Source organism: Calliphora vicina, chromosome 1 (assembly GCF_958450345.1).
Source record: "Calliphora vicina chromosome 1, idCalVici1.1, whole genome shotgun sequence".
Taxonomy (NCBI): domain Eukaryota; kingdom Metazoa; phylum Arthropoda; class Insecta; order Diptera; family Calliphoridae; genus Calliphora; species Calliphora vicina.
In genome coordinates, this window is record NC_088780.1 from 73,333,728 (window position 1) to 73,351,490 (window position 17,763).

Consider the following 17,763-nt stretch of genomic DNA (forward strand, 5'->3'; position numbering starts at 1 on the left):
TGACAACAATATTTGCTGAGTCATGCAATAACCCAGCCATAGGATAAAATGGCAACTCTAAACTATGTGTTTTATAGCGCCATTTTTTGGCGCTGAAAAAAGTTATTGGCTAAAAATCGTTAGTTTTAGAGCATAAGTACGGCAACATCGATAGTTATATTATTACTTAAAGGGCACCATACACTATCAAAATACTCATCAAGCATTTTAGTAGTATTAGTGAAAATGTGTTTGTATGTGTGACACCTACAATGCTTGATGAAAAATCAAAAACATTTTGATTTTTAGCATGCTTGATGTCACTTTTTGATAGTGTATGGTGTTTTCTCATCAATCACGAAGGCATTTACAAAAATATTTCAAAGCGTGAGGTCGATAAGTGTGTCGGGTAAAGAGAATTTTTTTTTAAGTTATAAAAATTAAATGTATAAAAATGTCGGACGGAAAAAAGGAAACTTTAGATCTAATTGAAGCTTACCGATCATTGCCTGCACTTTGGGATGTAAAATCTGCAGAATATAGTGACCGTGATAAAAAAGATGAACAATACAACATTTTATTGCAAACTTATAAAAAACAAAATCCAGAGGGAAAACTGGCAGATTTAAAAAAGAAAATTAATGTGATACGCACAAATTTCAGACGGGAGTTGAGAAGACAAAACAGTTTAGAAAAAAGCGGAGCTGGTGCAACTGATTGCTTTGAAACAACACTCCATTATTTCGGTGCTTTAAGTTTTTTACGGGACATTGAAACTCCAAGTGAATCCAGATCAACATTCAAAGTAAGTATTAAGTGTGGATCATTATTTTTATTAGCCAAACATTCCATATGTTGTTCATATTTTTGTACGAGTATTATCAAAAATATTGGCATTAAATCTAATTTTACAATACACCACCAAGTTTGGGGCTTCTCAAGTTTTCATGTACATAGAATATGAATATGTGATTTTCCACTACATTTCTGAACGTATATCTTGGTATCATTTGAAAGATTTTGAATAGATATTTCTGGATATACAGAATGCATTTCCGAGGCTTTTTCCATTTTTATATTTTCTTATTTTTCTATTTTCTATCGCATTATGTATTTTTTTTATTTCTAAACTTCTACTACATTCTACAAAAACATTTGTATTTTCATTCTAATATCAAACTAGCTGTGGTTGTAGCGTTGCTCGGGGTCGATAAAATCATTTTCCTTTCTTTTTCCAGTTTTTAAAATTATCGCAAGAAACCCCAAATATACATTAATGCTGTCAATGGTTTAATTCTTCCCTATAATGATTCTATTTGCTCCAAAGTATTCAAGACGGTTTATATGTGTTTTAAAATTGTATTTATTTATTTGTTAAAAAAAACTAAATTAATTTTTGAATACAAATAAAAGCTATGCTTAAATTTAATTTGTTAATTATGCCAATCAAGTTTGCCTTCATTATTGAAAAAGTCTTTAAAAGTTTCTCTTACTTCTTTGGCGGAATCAGAGGAATTTCTGGCACAGGTACTTTGCAAAGGCGTCAGTTCATTCTGGTCTTTCTGAGACTGATTTTCGGTTCTGTCTGCATCGAAAAATTCGCTTCCGTAGCTGTTACCAATTTTTCTTCTCAGAAAATTATGCAAGTAACAGCAAGCCAATACAATTTTGTTGACTTTTTCTGGTTCTAAATTAATTGGTTTTTGAAAAATCCCAAAGCGTGTAGACAATATACCAAAAGCATTTTCGACCACTCGGCGCGCACGGCTTAAACGATAATTAAAATTTTTTTGTTCTATCGTTAAGCCATTGTGTGAAAAAGGTTTCATAAAATTGTCCGTCAATTGGAACGCATCATCTCCGACTAAAACGTATGGAATTATCCTTTTGCCACATGGCGCTACAGTTGGCATTGGGAAATTTAAACCATTTTCATAAAATGCTTCCCCAAAAGCAGTATGCCGGAAAACTCCGCCGTCAGAAATCCGTCCATTAATGCCAACATCCACAGCAATAAATTCATAGTTGGCATTAACAACGGCCATTAGCACCACACTAAAGAATTTTTTGTAGTTGTAGTAGAAAGAGCCAGACCCATGAGGCTTTTTAATGGCAACGTGTTTCCCATCGACGGCGCCAAGACAGTTTGGAAAATTCCATTTGTTATTAAAATCATTTGCGATTGATTTCCACTCTTCTTCGGTTTCTGGTACCTGAAATTTGAATATAAGTAGATCTATTAAAAAAAGAAAAACATTAATAATCAACCCAATTATGAATAAAAACTGCAGGGGAGTTTTTCATAATTGGGTTCAATAAATTTATTAACTTTAAATAAATATATATATATATGTACAAAAGAATTTATAAGTATATATTAACGCTGTTTATATTTTTTTTTAGCGTGAAGACCGACACGATCGAAAAAAACCAAAAATAACCCCAGCTGATGAGCTATTTACTTTAGCAGCAGATCGTTTAAGGGAGCCGGAAGACGCAAATCAGCACCTTGCGAAGGTGTGGGCTGAAAAGCTGTCAAAAATAAATCCAACACAAAAAATTTTTGCAGAAAAGGTGATAAACGACGTATTTCTTCATGCTCAACTTGGACTGCTCACCTTTAATACAAATATAACGCATACACGAACTTTAAGCAATATAAGACGCACTTCAACACCTACATCAAGCAGTTCTTCAATAGTTTATGTGAATAATTCTTCACAAGAGTCCTGCTACAGTCCCACCCCAAGTTTTCAAACGTTTCCACTTCGACCAACAAAAAGCACAATAGTATGTAACGAAAGCGAGCAGACGCTTCTAGAATATCCCGCAAATGAATCACAGTATGACTTTGAAGAAGATTTGTCACCTGTGACTTTAACTTCATTTTATTCCAATTTTAATGAATATGAAATATAAGCTAATGCCCTAATCATCCAATTTGACATTGAATTTTGTATACTTTTTTTATCTTTTAATTTTCCTCGATAACTGAATGTACCTTTAATTTGTAATTACAATTAACAATATTTGTAATTTAAAAACTTGAATTTATTATTATTTATTGTTTATAAGCTACTTTTAATAAAAGCTTTGTATTTATTTAAAATAAAAAAAAACACATTTTTAATTTTGGGTATTTTGTTTTCATATGGGCATTTTTTATTTTGGAATAATATTATGAAAATAATAAAATAAAACACGTATATGAGAGTTATATGGGAGCTATGACTAATTATGGACCGATCGTTATAAAATTTGAACTTATTTGTGTTCAATTTTACTTTGATACTAATATATTTCAGAGATTTATGTTCATTACTGAAATTTTCGAGAGCGGTTATTACATGGGAGCTATAAATTTGGTTATTTCTATATAATTAAGGTATTTATGAGAACTTAGCTATTTTCAGATAGGGCATGTGTAGGCTAGTAGAAATAATGGAATGATTCTAACCATATGGAACAGTTTGTGTCAAATTTTGTCGAGATAGCTTTGAAATTGTGATATGTAGTTTGATAACAAGATTTACATGGACGGACGAACGGACATCGCTTAATCGAATCAGAAAGTGTTCCTTAACACGACCATGGTGGTGTAGGTTATAAATATGTACATACATACATACATACATATGTATACACCATTCCTTACCTTTATGTATTTATCCAAACTATTTATTATTGCCTCGGATGTTTCCATGACAATTCTGGAAATGGCGCAAGCCGATATTGCACTGGAAAACTTTAGGTCTTCGAAATTACACCCGCTGGCAAAGAATCGCAGTGTAGTTGACAATCGAAGGCTGGCTGGTATAGATTTTCGTAATTGAGTGTCTTTTTTTTTAATTATTGGGCCAACTAAATTCAACAGTTCCTCGTAGGTGCAACTATCCATCCGCAAAAAGTTCTTAAAATCACTAGCTGAGGAAACTTTTAACTCAGCTAATAAATTTTGGTGTGTAAATTGATTTCTTTTTTTGAGCCACTCCTTCATCCACAAACGTTTTTTTCTTTTATTTTTTATTTTTTATTTTTTCTAAACATACTGCCATTATTGCAATTAGAGTTGCGTCCGATATTGACATTTTTAAGTACACTCAACTCAAAATAAAAATTAAATAGAATTCCAGCTATTGATGTTAACACCACAAAATCAAAAACAAAATGTTGATTGACGGCTCATCAATCAAGTGTACATCAAAGCATCAAATTACACGTACACGAAAGTGACATCAAGCATTTTGATAGTGTATTGTGCCCTTAAACAAATTAAAATTTGTATACTTAAAGCGTATATATAGCTATAGGAACTAGTTTAAACGATATGTAATAAAAAAAAATCGAAAAAAAATGTCCACAAAGTATGCGCGAGATATATGATTAGTTTGAGGACTGTATCCAAAGTATGCAAATGTTCTCAAACAATGCAACAAATCTTATTTTATATTTGGCAACCAATGAAATATGGTGTGCATTCTGCAGTAAACAGACACCACCTTGTACAATTTCGTCTTGTACCTGCTTTTTTTGTTCTGGCAAATTTAAACAATGATTTTTGTCACCCAATATCTCGAAAACCGTTGGAGGTACACACAAATTATTAGTTACCAAAAACTTAGGGATTATTATTGTCTAAAAATGTTGTATTAACTAATAAACTCGTAGGATGCATAATAACCAAGATATATGTCAAAAACTGAGTTTTGTAATTTCTGACATCCTATTTCTCGAAAACCGTTGGAGTTATGCAAACATTTTATGTTACCAAAATATAGGGATTTATATTCTTTAAATATTCTGTAATAATCCCTTAACTCATACAACGCATAATAATAAAAATAATAAAATTTAATCAAGGTGGTGTCGATTCTACATTCTTTTTTTGTTCTGGCAAATTTGATAGGACGCATTATAATCGAGCCATTTCCCCAAAAATGATTTTTTATGATTTTTTCACCCAATATCTCGAAAACCGTTCGATGTACACACAAATATGTATTACCAAAATGTAGGGATTATTATTGTTCACAGATGTTCATATTTTGTTGGAAATTTTTACAGTAGATAGATATTTGTGTTAGTTGATTTCTTGCAAAAATATGTGACATTTCATTTTTAAAACTATTTTCAGTTTTTTTTTAGGTAGCTCTTGTTTTTTAAAATATCGCGTTTTCAATTTATGGTTATTCTGTATTTGTTTCTGTTTATATTTTTTTCGTATTAAATATTTTGTTTTAAAATTATAAGAAAAAACTCTTATTCTTATACAATCAATATTTCGGTTAGGTAAGGGTATATTTTTCTGTAATTGACAGCGAACGCCTCAAAAATAAAAATGTTTATTATTTATTTATTATTTCATTATGGCTAGTAACATGAGATGCTGTAGTAAATATCCTAATATTTTTGTTACATGTTGATACAAATTTTAAGATATTTTCACCAAAATCAAAATACAATATTAGCGATATTTAGAAAAAACGTGTTGCAGCTCAATTAGCCTTTACTCCCATCTCCTGGAATCATGGTCTTAGTCATCGCAATTTATCGGGTGATGACTTTACGGATTGTTTCTTTACCTCTTTGTACATTTATACACAATATCTATTAGATAAATTATACAAACAATTTTAGGTTTTTAAAACAAATACATATTTTAAATTAAATTTTAAATAAAAATTTTATGTTTATTAATTGAAAATTTATAAAAAGTTCTGTGTTAAAATTCAATTTTTAAATTATTTACAAAATAACAACAAATATTTTTCTAAAATATTTTGAATTAGACTATAAGTAGTCTTAAACTTAAATTTCTTGATAGTGCTGGCAGTTGCTAAACAATATTCTATTCAAACATGGGACGATCCACTATAATACGATTAAAGCCCAAACGTGACAAATCAATGGTGTTTGTTGAATGCTATGGCCACTAAAACCATCTTTAACAGTAAACAAAGCGCAACAGCTTCTTCAAGGACGTCATGCAAACTTAGCATTATAAACAAATAAAATGTATAAATAGTGTGATATTTGGATCGCGATCCATTGTAATGGATCACTCAAAATTAGGTTATTTTGCGATTTGGATCGCGATCCATCAATAAAGCATGCTACACGTTGAATAAATATCGCGATACGGGATCGCGGTCAATATATATTGAACGTGTAGCAGTGCCCTAAGAGACATATGGTTATTAAATTTATTAATGAAAGTACGCATTTTTTAATTTTCAACATATTGGCCCATAATCATAGTCAGAAATAAAGTATATTTTAAGAGAAATAAAGTCGTCTTTACTTGAGAGTGGACTTTAGATCTACCATGGACAAGATATAATATACTTTTGACGTTAAAGTCGACTGTAAATATAAAACCAGCTGAAGCTGAAGTTTCTAACTCATTTATCAACAGCATCAGCTGTTCTTCCTCAAGTAAAAAAGTTCGACAACAAGTCAAAAATGTTTATGTTACAAGATATTGGCAGAGATTTTGCAATTATTGAACAGTTATCGATAAAATTAAAACCAAAATATCCTAATTATGATATTAATCTTATTTTTTCCATTTTTCCACCACAATTTGCTTTTTTCTTTAGATTTCGCTTTTACTTTTATTGTTTACATTTTATGTTTCTTTTTTTTAATTTTCTATGTCAGCTGCTCAGCGGTGCCACTTGTCTATATTTTTTTGTATATTGTATGAAAACATTTTCTACATTTGAGGGGCACCCAGTTAAAGTCGGTTTAATTTAAAACACACTTTAATTTTGTACTATAGTTTCAAAATAATTAAAAGCAGGTTTTTATTTTAAAGTTGTTTCACATTGATTAAATTTGCCAGAACAAAAAAAGCGTGTACAAGACGAAATTGTACAAGGTGGTGTTGTTGTAGAATCGACACCACTTTGTTTAAATTTGCTAGAACAAAAAAGCGGGTACAAGACGAAATTGTACAAGGTGATGTTGTTGTAGAATCGACACCACCTTGTTTACATTTTCCATGAACAAAATAACGGGAACAAGACGAAATTGTACAAGGTGATGTTGTTGTAGAATCGACACCACCTTGTTTAAATTTGCCATGAACACAAAACGGGAACAAGACGAAATTGTACATGGTGGTGTCTGTTTACATTTATTGTTGTTGTTGCAGAATGTACACCATCTTTCATTGGTTGTTAATATAAAAATAAGATTTTTTGCATATATCTCGGTTATTATGCGTCCTATCAGTTTAGGTTGGTTGGTTGGGAGTTAGGAGTTATCACAACATTTTTAAAGAATAATAAACCCTACATTTTGGCACATTTTTGATATTGAATGCCAAAAATTACAAAATACAGTTTCTGACATATATCTCGGTTATTATGCATCCTATAACTTTAGGACTTATTACAACATTTTGAGAGAATAGTATTGCCTACTTTTATGTTACATGTAATTTGTGCGTACCTCCAACGGTTTTTGAGATGTTGAATATAAAATATCATAAAAAATCATTTATTTTTATATATGTCGGTTCTTAGGCGTCCATGTTTTTAGGGGTTATTACAACATTTTTTGAGAATAAAAAGAACTATATCTTGGTAACGTATAATTTTTGCGTACCTCAAATAATAAAAAATCAGTTTTTGAATATATCTCGGTTATTATGCGTTGTATGAGTTAAGGGATTATTACAGAATATGTAAATAATATAAATCCCTATATTTGGTAACATAAAATTTTTGCATAACTCCAACGATTTTCGAGATATCGGATGTCAGAAATTACAAAACTCAGTTTTTGACATATATCTTGGTTATTATGCATCCTACGAGTTTATTAGTTAATACAACATTTTTACAAAGATAAAATTCCGCAGCCAATGTTTAGAGTCGAGTTGTTGCCAGAAAAAAAAAATTGAGGGGAAATGAAACTCACCCAATTTACTCAACACGATATCTGTTAAATCGTAGAACAACCATTGATTAGACTCTTAAAAGAAATCGTCCTGTTCAATGTGGCAATTGTCAAGAGTTTGGACATACTAAAAATTATTGTACCTTGCGAACAGTGTATGTGGCATGCGGAGACATTCATTCTTCATCACAATGTCATATCCTAAAGAATGGTCTCAGAAGAAAATGTAGTAACTGTGGTGGCGATCATTCAGCCAACTACCGCGGGTGCCCAGTTTATAAGGAGTTATTGAACAGATTAAGAGAGAGGCAAAAGCTAATAAGAGGGAAAACTCTGAAGTACCAGCCTACAAATTTTAAAACACCTATCCACCAGTCAATTTTGAAGTTCCGCTATTGAACAAACAAGCAGCCTCAACTCAATTAAAATCACAATCTACTCAAATTGATCAGAATGTAGCAACCAACATATATTAAACTGGTATTTTAATTAGAAATCGTTTAAAACATTATCCCCTATATGAATTCTCAAAATACTATATGCAGACAATATCCATTCATCTGGAAAGCTTTGCTGGAGATTTAAATATAAGCGCGATCTATTGCCCACCACTCTTTTCAATGACCAAGGAGAAGTTTGAAGAATTCTTTAGCACGCTAGGAGGTCGCTTTCTGGCATGTGGCGACTATAATGCCAAACACACTTTTGTGTGTTTCTTGAATCTACCTCTGGGATTCATTCGAATGAATGAATCCCAGAGGTAGACAGCTTTATGAAGCATTAGTTGATCGCAAAAATAGCCTGGATTTTGTGTCCCCTGGACAACCAACATACTGGCTTGCTGATCTCCTGATCTCATAGACTTTGCCATAACAAAAATATTAATCGAAATTCAATATCTACAGATGTGTCATATGATTTATCTTCTGGTCATTCCCCAATTATAGTATCTTATTACAGGAGGACCAACATTTCAAAATTTCATACTGAAACATAACTTTAAAACAAATTGGCTTAAATATAAAAAATATAATAGCTTATGGCCTAGGTAGCCAGTGCTACTATTTTATATATTAATCTTGTATTTATATAAGTTTAATATCATGTAAATAAATAAAAAATATATAAGTAGTCATATCCACACAGATCTTTGTATTCAGTTTGAGGAAGATGTAGATAAAAGTGTCAATGACTTTACATCATTAATTATATCGGCTCTAAGGCCCTAATTTTGTAAATCACGTCACCAAAGTGATATTTATGTGCAAAGCAAAAACAACATTTAACACATTTCAAAAATTTGTTTTTGTTTTATGTGCAAATTCTGAACCAAACAAACGCAAAAATTAAAATTTTTAAAAAGTGTGAAATGTTGTTTTTGCTTTGCACATAAATATCACTTTGGTGAAGTGATTTATAAACTTAGGGCCTAAATCATTCAAAGAGTCAAATATTTCCTAAAACTGGTATGCACATTTCCAACTCAGATATTGAACGACTTCTTTTAGAAAAGAGAAAACTCAGAAGAGAATGGCAACAAAATATATCACCTGCTGCAAAGCAGAGGCTGTCTGCTGCTAGTAAAAATCTGAAAAAAGCCCTTCAATTAGAAGAGGATCGCAGAAATAGAAATTACATTCAAAGTTTGACAAATACCAAACACACAAATTGTTCCCTTTGGAAGGCAACGAAAAATATCAAGCCACCGGTAGAGGGACAAAGCCATTTAAGGAAATCTGACGGTACCTGGGCTCGCAGCACGGAGGAAAAGGCTAAAATATTTGCCGATCACTTAAGTACAATCTTTCAACCAAACTCGCCAACAACTGTTTTTGAATTTGAAGAGCCATCTGTGTCAACATTATCTAATGATGACATTAGTAGAAGAAGACATTAACGAAGTAATCAAGGATAATATAATATTAAAAAAATCATATGGAAATGATTCTGATACACCTACTATGATTAAAAACCGTGGCAGTAATTGTGCTGTCTACAATATTTAATGCGATCTTTAAACATGGAGTTTTTCCGAAAAATTGGTAAACTTCTCAGATAATAATGATACCAAAGCCAGGAAAAGACTTGACCGTAGCATTCTCCTATAGACCAATAAGCTTGCTTCCTTGCTTATCGAAACTGTTCGAAAAAGTGTTCCAAAAGAAAATCATACCATTTTTAAATGAGAAAAATATAATCCCAGTTCATCAATTTGGTTTCCGGGAACGCCACGGAACAATCGAACAAGTTAATCGTGTAACCGGAGAGATAAGAAAATCCTTTGAATTAAAGAAATATTGTTCAGCTATATTTGTGGATGTCGCTCAAGCCTTCGACAAAGTATGGCACAAAGGCCTGGTATATAAAATAAAATGTTTGCTGATACCATCTACTCATAAACTATTGGAATCTTATCTATCGGACCGTATATTTACAGTTAAGTACAATGATTACGTGACAAGATAATAAGGAGGACAGGAGTACCACAAGGAAGTGTTCTTGGACATATCCTCTATTTGATTTACACCTCTGATTTGCCTACGAGCGATGAATTGACTATTTCTACATTTGCTGATGACACCCCAATTATTAGCTCGCATGAAAACCCATATATAGCATCTAGTATACTAGATGGCTACTTAAGATGTCTGGAAACATGGTTAAACAAATGGAGAATACGTGTAAATGAGTTAAAAAGAAAACATGTTACGTTCACACTGAGGAGGGGATGCTGTCCACTTGTCACACTTAACAATGTTAATATACCTCAGTACGACACCACCTAGTTTAAATTTGCCATGAACAAAAAAACGGGAACAAGACGAAATTGTACAAGGTGGTGTCTGTTTACCTTTATTGTTGTTGCTGCAGAATGCATACTATCTTTCATTGGTTGCCAAATATAAAAATAAGATTTTTTGCATTGTTTGAGGACATTTGCATACTTTAGGCACAGAATATAAGGAAGTGTCAAATTTAACTTTTCTCATAAAAAGAGAAAGCTATACCTAAAAATATTTAAAATTTTTATTTTAAAGTATAATTTGGTGAAGGGTATATAAGATTCGGCACAGCCGAATATAGCTCTCTTACTTGCTTTCATAAGATTTAGTGTACTGAATTCCGAATAATTATTGTTTGTTTTTACATTTAGAATAAAAATAAACAGTACGAGTAGTGCAGCTGGTGGTGGTGGTTCTAGTCCAAGTTCGGCATCCAGCCAAAGCGGTCGAATGGGTCCAAGAAGTAACAGTGAATATAGCTTTTTTGTCTTTCTTAATGTGAGCAATTTGTAAATATATTTGAAAATAAATTTTCAGCTAATATCAATTCTTTGAAAAAACGTACAGCTCCAGCACCTCCACCGGGCACGAGTACAACGTCATCGACATTTTATGGTACTTTGACACATGTCCCCAGACATTCACAAAATTTCGATACAAACTATATACGAACGCACAAGCACCTTGCCACATTTACGTTCAGTCGGTAGTAGTCCTCGCATTATGGGTCACAATAGTTCAGCATCACATGGTGGTTTCTATAAACGTTTCGATAAACTCGTTTCACTGGATCCGAATGCTGGACCCCCAACAAGCCATCACATTACAACTTTCGCCCATAAGCGCTCTCCAATTGGCGAAAAAATTGTTTGTGGTTACATTTTAAGATAATTTGAAAATCCGAATACATCATAGTAAGCAAATTTCATTTCAAAATATGGACGAGTACAACGTCATCGTCATTTTATGGTACATTGACACATGTCCCCAGACATTCAAATCTAAAATTAAGATTTTTTGCATTGTTTGAGGACATTTGCATACTTTAGGCACAGAATATACAGAAGTGTCAAATTTGACGTTTCTCATAAAAAGAGAAAGCTATATATTTTGTACTACAATATCAATGATGTGTTAAAGCAAAATGCTATATACAACACGAATTTGGTAGACAATTTTTTCGTGGTTTGTGGCACAAAATTTTACAAAATGAAAAATTATGGAAATGTGAGCATTGTTTACATTTAAATTTAAGTGCAATGAAATTCTTTTTATACCCTTCACCATGAGTGGCAGGGTATATATAAGTTTGTCATTCCGTTTGTAATTTCTACATTTTTCATTTGCGACCCCACAAAGTATATATATTCTGAATCGTTATAGATAGCGGAGTCGATATAGCCATGTCCGTCTGTGTATTGAAATCAACTTTCTGAAGCCCCCAAATAACTTACATACACGAAATACATCAATATCTCCGAAATTCTTCCGGCTCGGTTGCTATTTAAAATCGAGAAAATCTGTCCACAAATGGCTGAGATATAAGGAAAAAGCCAGGACAACCTCGATTTTTGACCTATTTTCGACCCATATCTGGATTACTAAATCATTAATATAGACAATATAAATATCTATGGGTCAAAATCGGAAAAAAATATTTTTTAACCCGAATTTTTTTTTTCACTAAATTTAAAAAAAAAAATTTTAAAAACAATTTCGAAAAAACAACTGAAAAAAAAAAATGTTTGTTTACTAAAAATATTTAAAATTTTTATTTTAAAGTATAATTTGGTGAAGGGTATATAAGATTCGGCACAGCCGATGTTTTGATAAGATTTAGTGTACTGAATTCCGAATAATTATTGTTTGTTTTTACATTTAGAATACCTAGAGTTTTCATTTTAGAATAACTAGAGTTGGGACACATGAGAAAAAGTTCGTCCTTGGATATAAATAAGGCCCCAAATTATTATCTGCCGCATCACGCAATAATAAAGCCAGACCGGTTGACCACAAAACTTAGAGTGGTATTTAACGCCTCCAGCCCGATATCAAATAAGAATAGTCTTAATAACATTTTGTATCCAGGCAAGATTTGCTAAATTTATCTGAGATTTCTGGAACAAAAACACTCGGGATCAAATGGAATATTTCATCAGACCCCTTCAACTTTAATGCTCCAAACGTATACCAAAAGATGCAGCAAATCTGGCTAGATAAAATAGACTGGGACGACATCTAAAACCCATCACCGACCATAAATGGAAAAAATTGTAAAAACATGTCCAACGGTCAATGACATAAAAATCACCCGATGGATCCATTACACCCCCTCAAACGTCATCGAGATCCATGGATTTTGCGACGCCTCGGAAAAAGCATATTCCGCAGTATTGTACATCAGAATCCAGAATGATGAAAATAATGTCCACACTTCAATCCTTGCATCAAAGACTCGTTTTCCCCCTCTAAAAAACTTATCGCTTCCTCGTTTAGAAGTTTGCGGAGCTGTCTATTAGCCAACTTAGTCTCAGGATTGTTGTCAAATCTACATTAAGTTCCAAACTTAATGGCTCATTTCTGGACTGACTCTACCATCGTGTTATCTTGGCTAAAGAAACCGCCATGCACCTGGAACACATTTGTTGGTAATCGAGTGTCAGAAATTCTACAAAAAGTGGGTACAACAAATTGGAAACACGTAGACTCAAAAGATAGTCCCGCAGATTGTAATGTACACACTGAGTGCTTTAACAACATACTTGAAAAACATTTGAGTTTTACATTTAAGAAACCTTCACCTTAGTAAGACTTAACTTAAAGAAGTCCTGTTACAAAAATGGCAAAATATTGGAGCTGACGTCACCAAAAATTGGTCGATTCAATGCCAAGACGATTAAAAGAAGTCATTAAAAAGTTAGGCTGCTCCACAAAATATTAAACTATCTAAAAAAACTATTTTCCTATTAAAAATTACAAACTGTGTGAATATTTTTGTCCCCCTTAAAATCGAACTTCGAAACATTATATAATTATTTTTCTGAAATGTGCTACCTTATGTTTAGTTTTTCCATATATTTCCATAAGTTATATGTAAATAAATATTTTTGTTGAAATCCGCACGAATGTTGGGGCCTTCGTTTAAAAAATATGGACGATTAAAGATAAATCTGTATGGTGTGTGAATATTTAAGTCCGGCACTGTATATATGTAAGTAGGTAAATTTATATTTAACAAGAGTGTAACACAAGATCAATATTACCAGAGCATCATCATTACTCGTTGTAATTACAGAAATTCATAAGCAGAGAATAAATTAAAAGAGTAAACAAAGCAGACCTTTTATTTCATCTCTTAAGTTGTTTATCTCTTAATTGATATTGTGATTACAATGATATTAAATATAATGCAAAATTTAAATTATTGAACAAAATTATGTTTTTGAAATAAAAATATGATTTGTGTATATGTTTAATTAAAAGAGCAAACTCACCAACATATCTGACGTTCGAAGAAGGCCTTTTTCGATGTCCGCAAATGTTGTTCAGCAATTTAAATAGGAAACGAAATTCGTATGTTATAGTTGTAGGATACGGATTTAGTGGTAGAATTAGTATTAGTTTAGATTTAGATAGTATTATTTTGTATTTGATTGATTTCTAGGTTATTTTTTTGTTCATGCTAATTTATAAATTTTGTTATTGTGTTTGATGTATAGTTGTTATTAGTTTTGTAGAAATTATTGTTTATTTTTTTTGTGATGATTTTAAACGAATGAACACTGTGATATTACAAACAAAAATTTATATAAAAACATAAAAAAGTAATTCCTAAAAGCTAAACTTGTTATTATTTTTTTAAACATCGAGAACCCTAAAAGTTATTAAACTTTGATTTTTTGTTTATAACAAATGATTTTGTTAGATTTCTTTTGTGTTACAATTTGTTATGTTTTAAATTTTTTTATAATTATTTCATTCTACGTTATTTTACTATTGCATTTATTTCTCATGCTTTTTTTCTAAATACACCATTTCCACACTATAATATAAAAATTCTGTTTGCGAACACACAATTATAAATTTAAATTTAACTTTGCAAGGAGTTTTATATTATTCCATATTTAGATTTTATTTTCTGGATTCTTCAAAAGATTATTTTTAAATATAAGACTTTTAAATTTTAAACATTTTAGACTTGGACACACATTATTTTACGATTCACAGTTTTATTAAAATTTTGGTGTTTCTTTTTATTTTCTTAATAAATTAGCTTTCTATTTGAAACTCTCACTTGGCTACTCACCGATATTATTTAACCATTTTCTGCTGTCTAGCTTATTTGTAATTTTAACTTTTTGCTATTATTTTGCATATAATTTTTGTCTAGCTTCAACAAGGGCACTTTGAGCAGTAATTTCTGAACGATTATCTTTGTACTTTTGTTGATTGATCCGTTGTTGTCTCTGTAGTTTGGGATCACAATGATCGTTATGTATAAAGATGAGTAGGTATTTTTTATTGTTGAACAAATTTGATGACCAGTGACAAAGGCTTCAAGGGGAAAAGGCCTTTTTTCACAATAAGCCAACAGCAATTAGCCTAATTCTGAAGATTTACTGTTCATGGTAGAATTGGATCTTAAATTAGCTTCCTCTTTTTTTCCACTACGATGCAAATATTCCCTAGTAGAATTGTCGGGACAAGTCCACGCGGCCACGAGGTGTGGATAAATTTACCCTGGTGCACAAGAAATATATTTAATTATAGCTGAGTATCTATTTTGCAACTTTTTGGACATTTAATAAAGTTAAATGTAATTTAAAGATTTTCTATTTAAAAACAAATATTAACGGTCTATTCAGGTTTGCATTTAGAAGGTGAATTGCATAATATGTTTGAATTTAAATCTGGCAATGACGTTTGATTATTCGATATTTGGTATTTTTCGAGTGTATTGCACTAATACCAAGGCATTTCACGAACTTTCTACGAAGATTGTGAACCACGCCACTTCCTTATTTCTATCAACCATCAGCGAATACGGATCTAGGTGTCTTTAAAAATTGTCTATAAAGTTAAATTATCATTGGAATCCCTCAAGGTTTTATAAAAAACAATTTTTTAGAGAAATAGCTGCCAAAATTCCAAAATATCACTGGACTGTCCAATATTGCAAAACACAAAATAGTGATGAAAGACGACCGCCCAATCAAGATAAGGTATGTCCAACGGAATCCTGCAATACAAGCCATCATAGATGGTGAGGTAAATAAATAAAAAATAAAATTGCATTAATTCATGTAGCCCATATAGTTTTCCAATCACACTGGTAAAGAAGAAAGACGGAACGTGGAGAACCTGTATGGACTTCCGACAACTAAATCAACGATCTGTGACTGATGCCTATCCGTTGCCCCGAATTGACTCTATTTTAAATAAACTTCGAAACGCCAAATTCCCCTGGAAGAAGAGAGTAAAAAATATACGGCTTTTGCTGTGTCTGGTCGAGGACTGTACCAATGGCGCGTAATGCCTTTTGGATTACATTCTGCCCCCGCAACATTTCAAAGGGCGTTAGATCAAGTCATAGGACCGGAAATGGAACCACACGCATTCGCCTATTTAGATGACATCATTGTGATCGGAACAATTTTTCAAGAAATTTAGACAACTTAAAAGAAGTATTTCGGCGTTTAAAGGCAACAAACCTAAAAACTAATCCAGAAAAGTGTGAATTTTCCAAAACGCAGACGAAATATCTTGACCATGTGGTGACCCAAGACGTAATCCAGACAGATCCTAACAAGGTGGCGGCCATAAAAGAAATGTCTCCCCCAAAAAGTGTCAAAGAAGTGCGATGATTTTTGTGAGTCACTTCTTGGTATCGTCGTTTGTGCCCGATTTTGCAGCCATCTCAAAACCAATGACACAACTCTTAAAGAAGGGTAAGCACTGGAAGTGGAGAGAAGAACAACATCAGTCATTTGAGTTACTTAAACGAAAGCTGACAGAGGCCCCAGTCCTATCCTGTCCTGATTTCACTAAACCGTTTGTGCTACAAACAGATGCAAGTGACTATGGACCCCTTGCAGTTCTGACACAAACCTTGGACGACACTGAGAAGGTAATTGCATATGCAAGCCGACATTTAAATGGCGCAGAAAAAACTACTCTGCAACTGAAAAGGCAAATTTGAATAAACCAATTTGATTATTTTTAACTTGAATAAAGGCTCATTAAATTTTTAAATGTGTGTATTAACTAAAAATAATACCTTTTAGTTGATACAATGTAGTCAATAATTATCACGAAAATGGTCTCAAATGTGGTTTTCGAGGTGAAATAGTTAACTAGTGAATTTTTAAATTCAGTTTTAAAGTGAATTACTATAAATAACAATGGCACATAGTCATAAATCATAACTAATGTCGGAACTAGTAAAACAGAAACTAAAAAATAGTTTATAGATAGTTGTAGATCTTATTCACAATTCATAACTAGCTTAGTTACTGCATTGACATGTAGAGACAATAAAATGTCGATAATATTTTGATCGATATATACCGTAATTAATAAAAGAAAGCTATTAAAAAACTATTTTTGTTCTCTAAAAAGTACATACAAAATGTATAGTTATAGTTTGTATGTAAATCAATTAAAATAAGGGTATGTAGAATGAAAATGAAAACACATCTAGATTATTTTCTTTCTATATATATGTATGAAAATGAAATCAATCTGCTGTTTTTTTTTTAATGTATTAGTTAGTTGCCATTTAGTTACATATTTACCCATTATTACGTGCTAACTATTTGTGCTGAAAGTAACCAATTGTGAATAACTTAAATATGTACTTAAAAAAGTTAACACTTGGTGATCGTTTATGAATATGCGACAATAAGTATAAATCATTGACTACTGAACTGTAATTGAACAATCTGAATATATGTATGGGGAGGCATAATGAGATGTATGAAAATATCAATTTAAAGCAAACAAAAAAATGTCTAAGATGCAATAATGCCATAGTGGCTTTATTTCACTTCTACCATGGGAAATTAGATCTTTCGAAATTCCAAAAATTAAATATTGA

The 17,763-nt window shown here is 31.8% G+C and overlaps 1 protein-coding gene across 1 annotated transcript; it reads left to right on the forward strand.

Moving 5' to 3' along the window:
* The first annotated feature begins 245 nt into the window (after positions 1-245).
* LOC135950302 (uncharacterized) lies at positions 246-2,898 on the forward strand. The gene is made up of 2 exons (XM_065499851.1): positions 246-784; positions 2,383-2,898. The coding sequence occupies exons 1-2, from the start codon at positions 434-436 to the stop codon at positions 2,896-2,898; spliced, it is 867 nt and encodes a 288-aa protein (XP_065355923.1). The 5' UTR covers positions 246-433.
* The last annotated feature ends 14,865 nt before the right edge of the window (positions 2,899-17,763 follow it).

Coding starts and splice junctions, on each gene's coding strand:
- LOC135950302 (XM_065499851.1), top strand. CDS start 434: ATGTCGGACGGAAAAAAGGAAACTTTAGATCTAATTGAAGCTTACCGA. Junction 785..2,382: donor AATCCAGATCAACATTCAAA/GTAAGTATTAAG, acceptor ATTTTTTTTTAG/CGTGAAGACCGACACGATCG.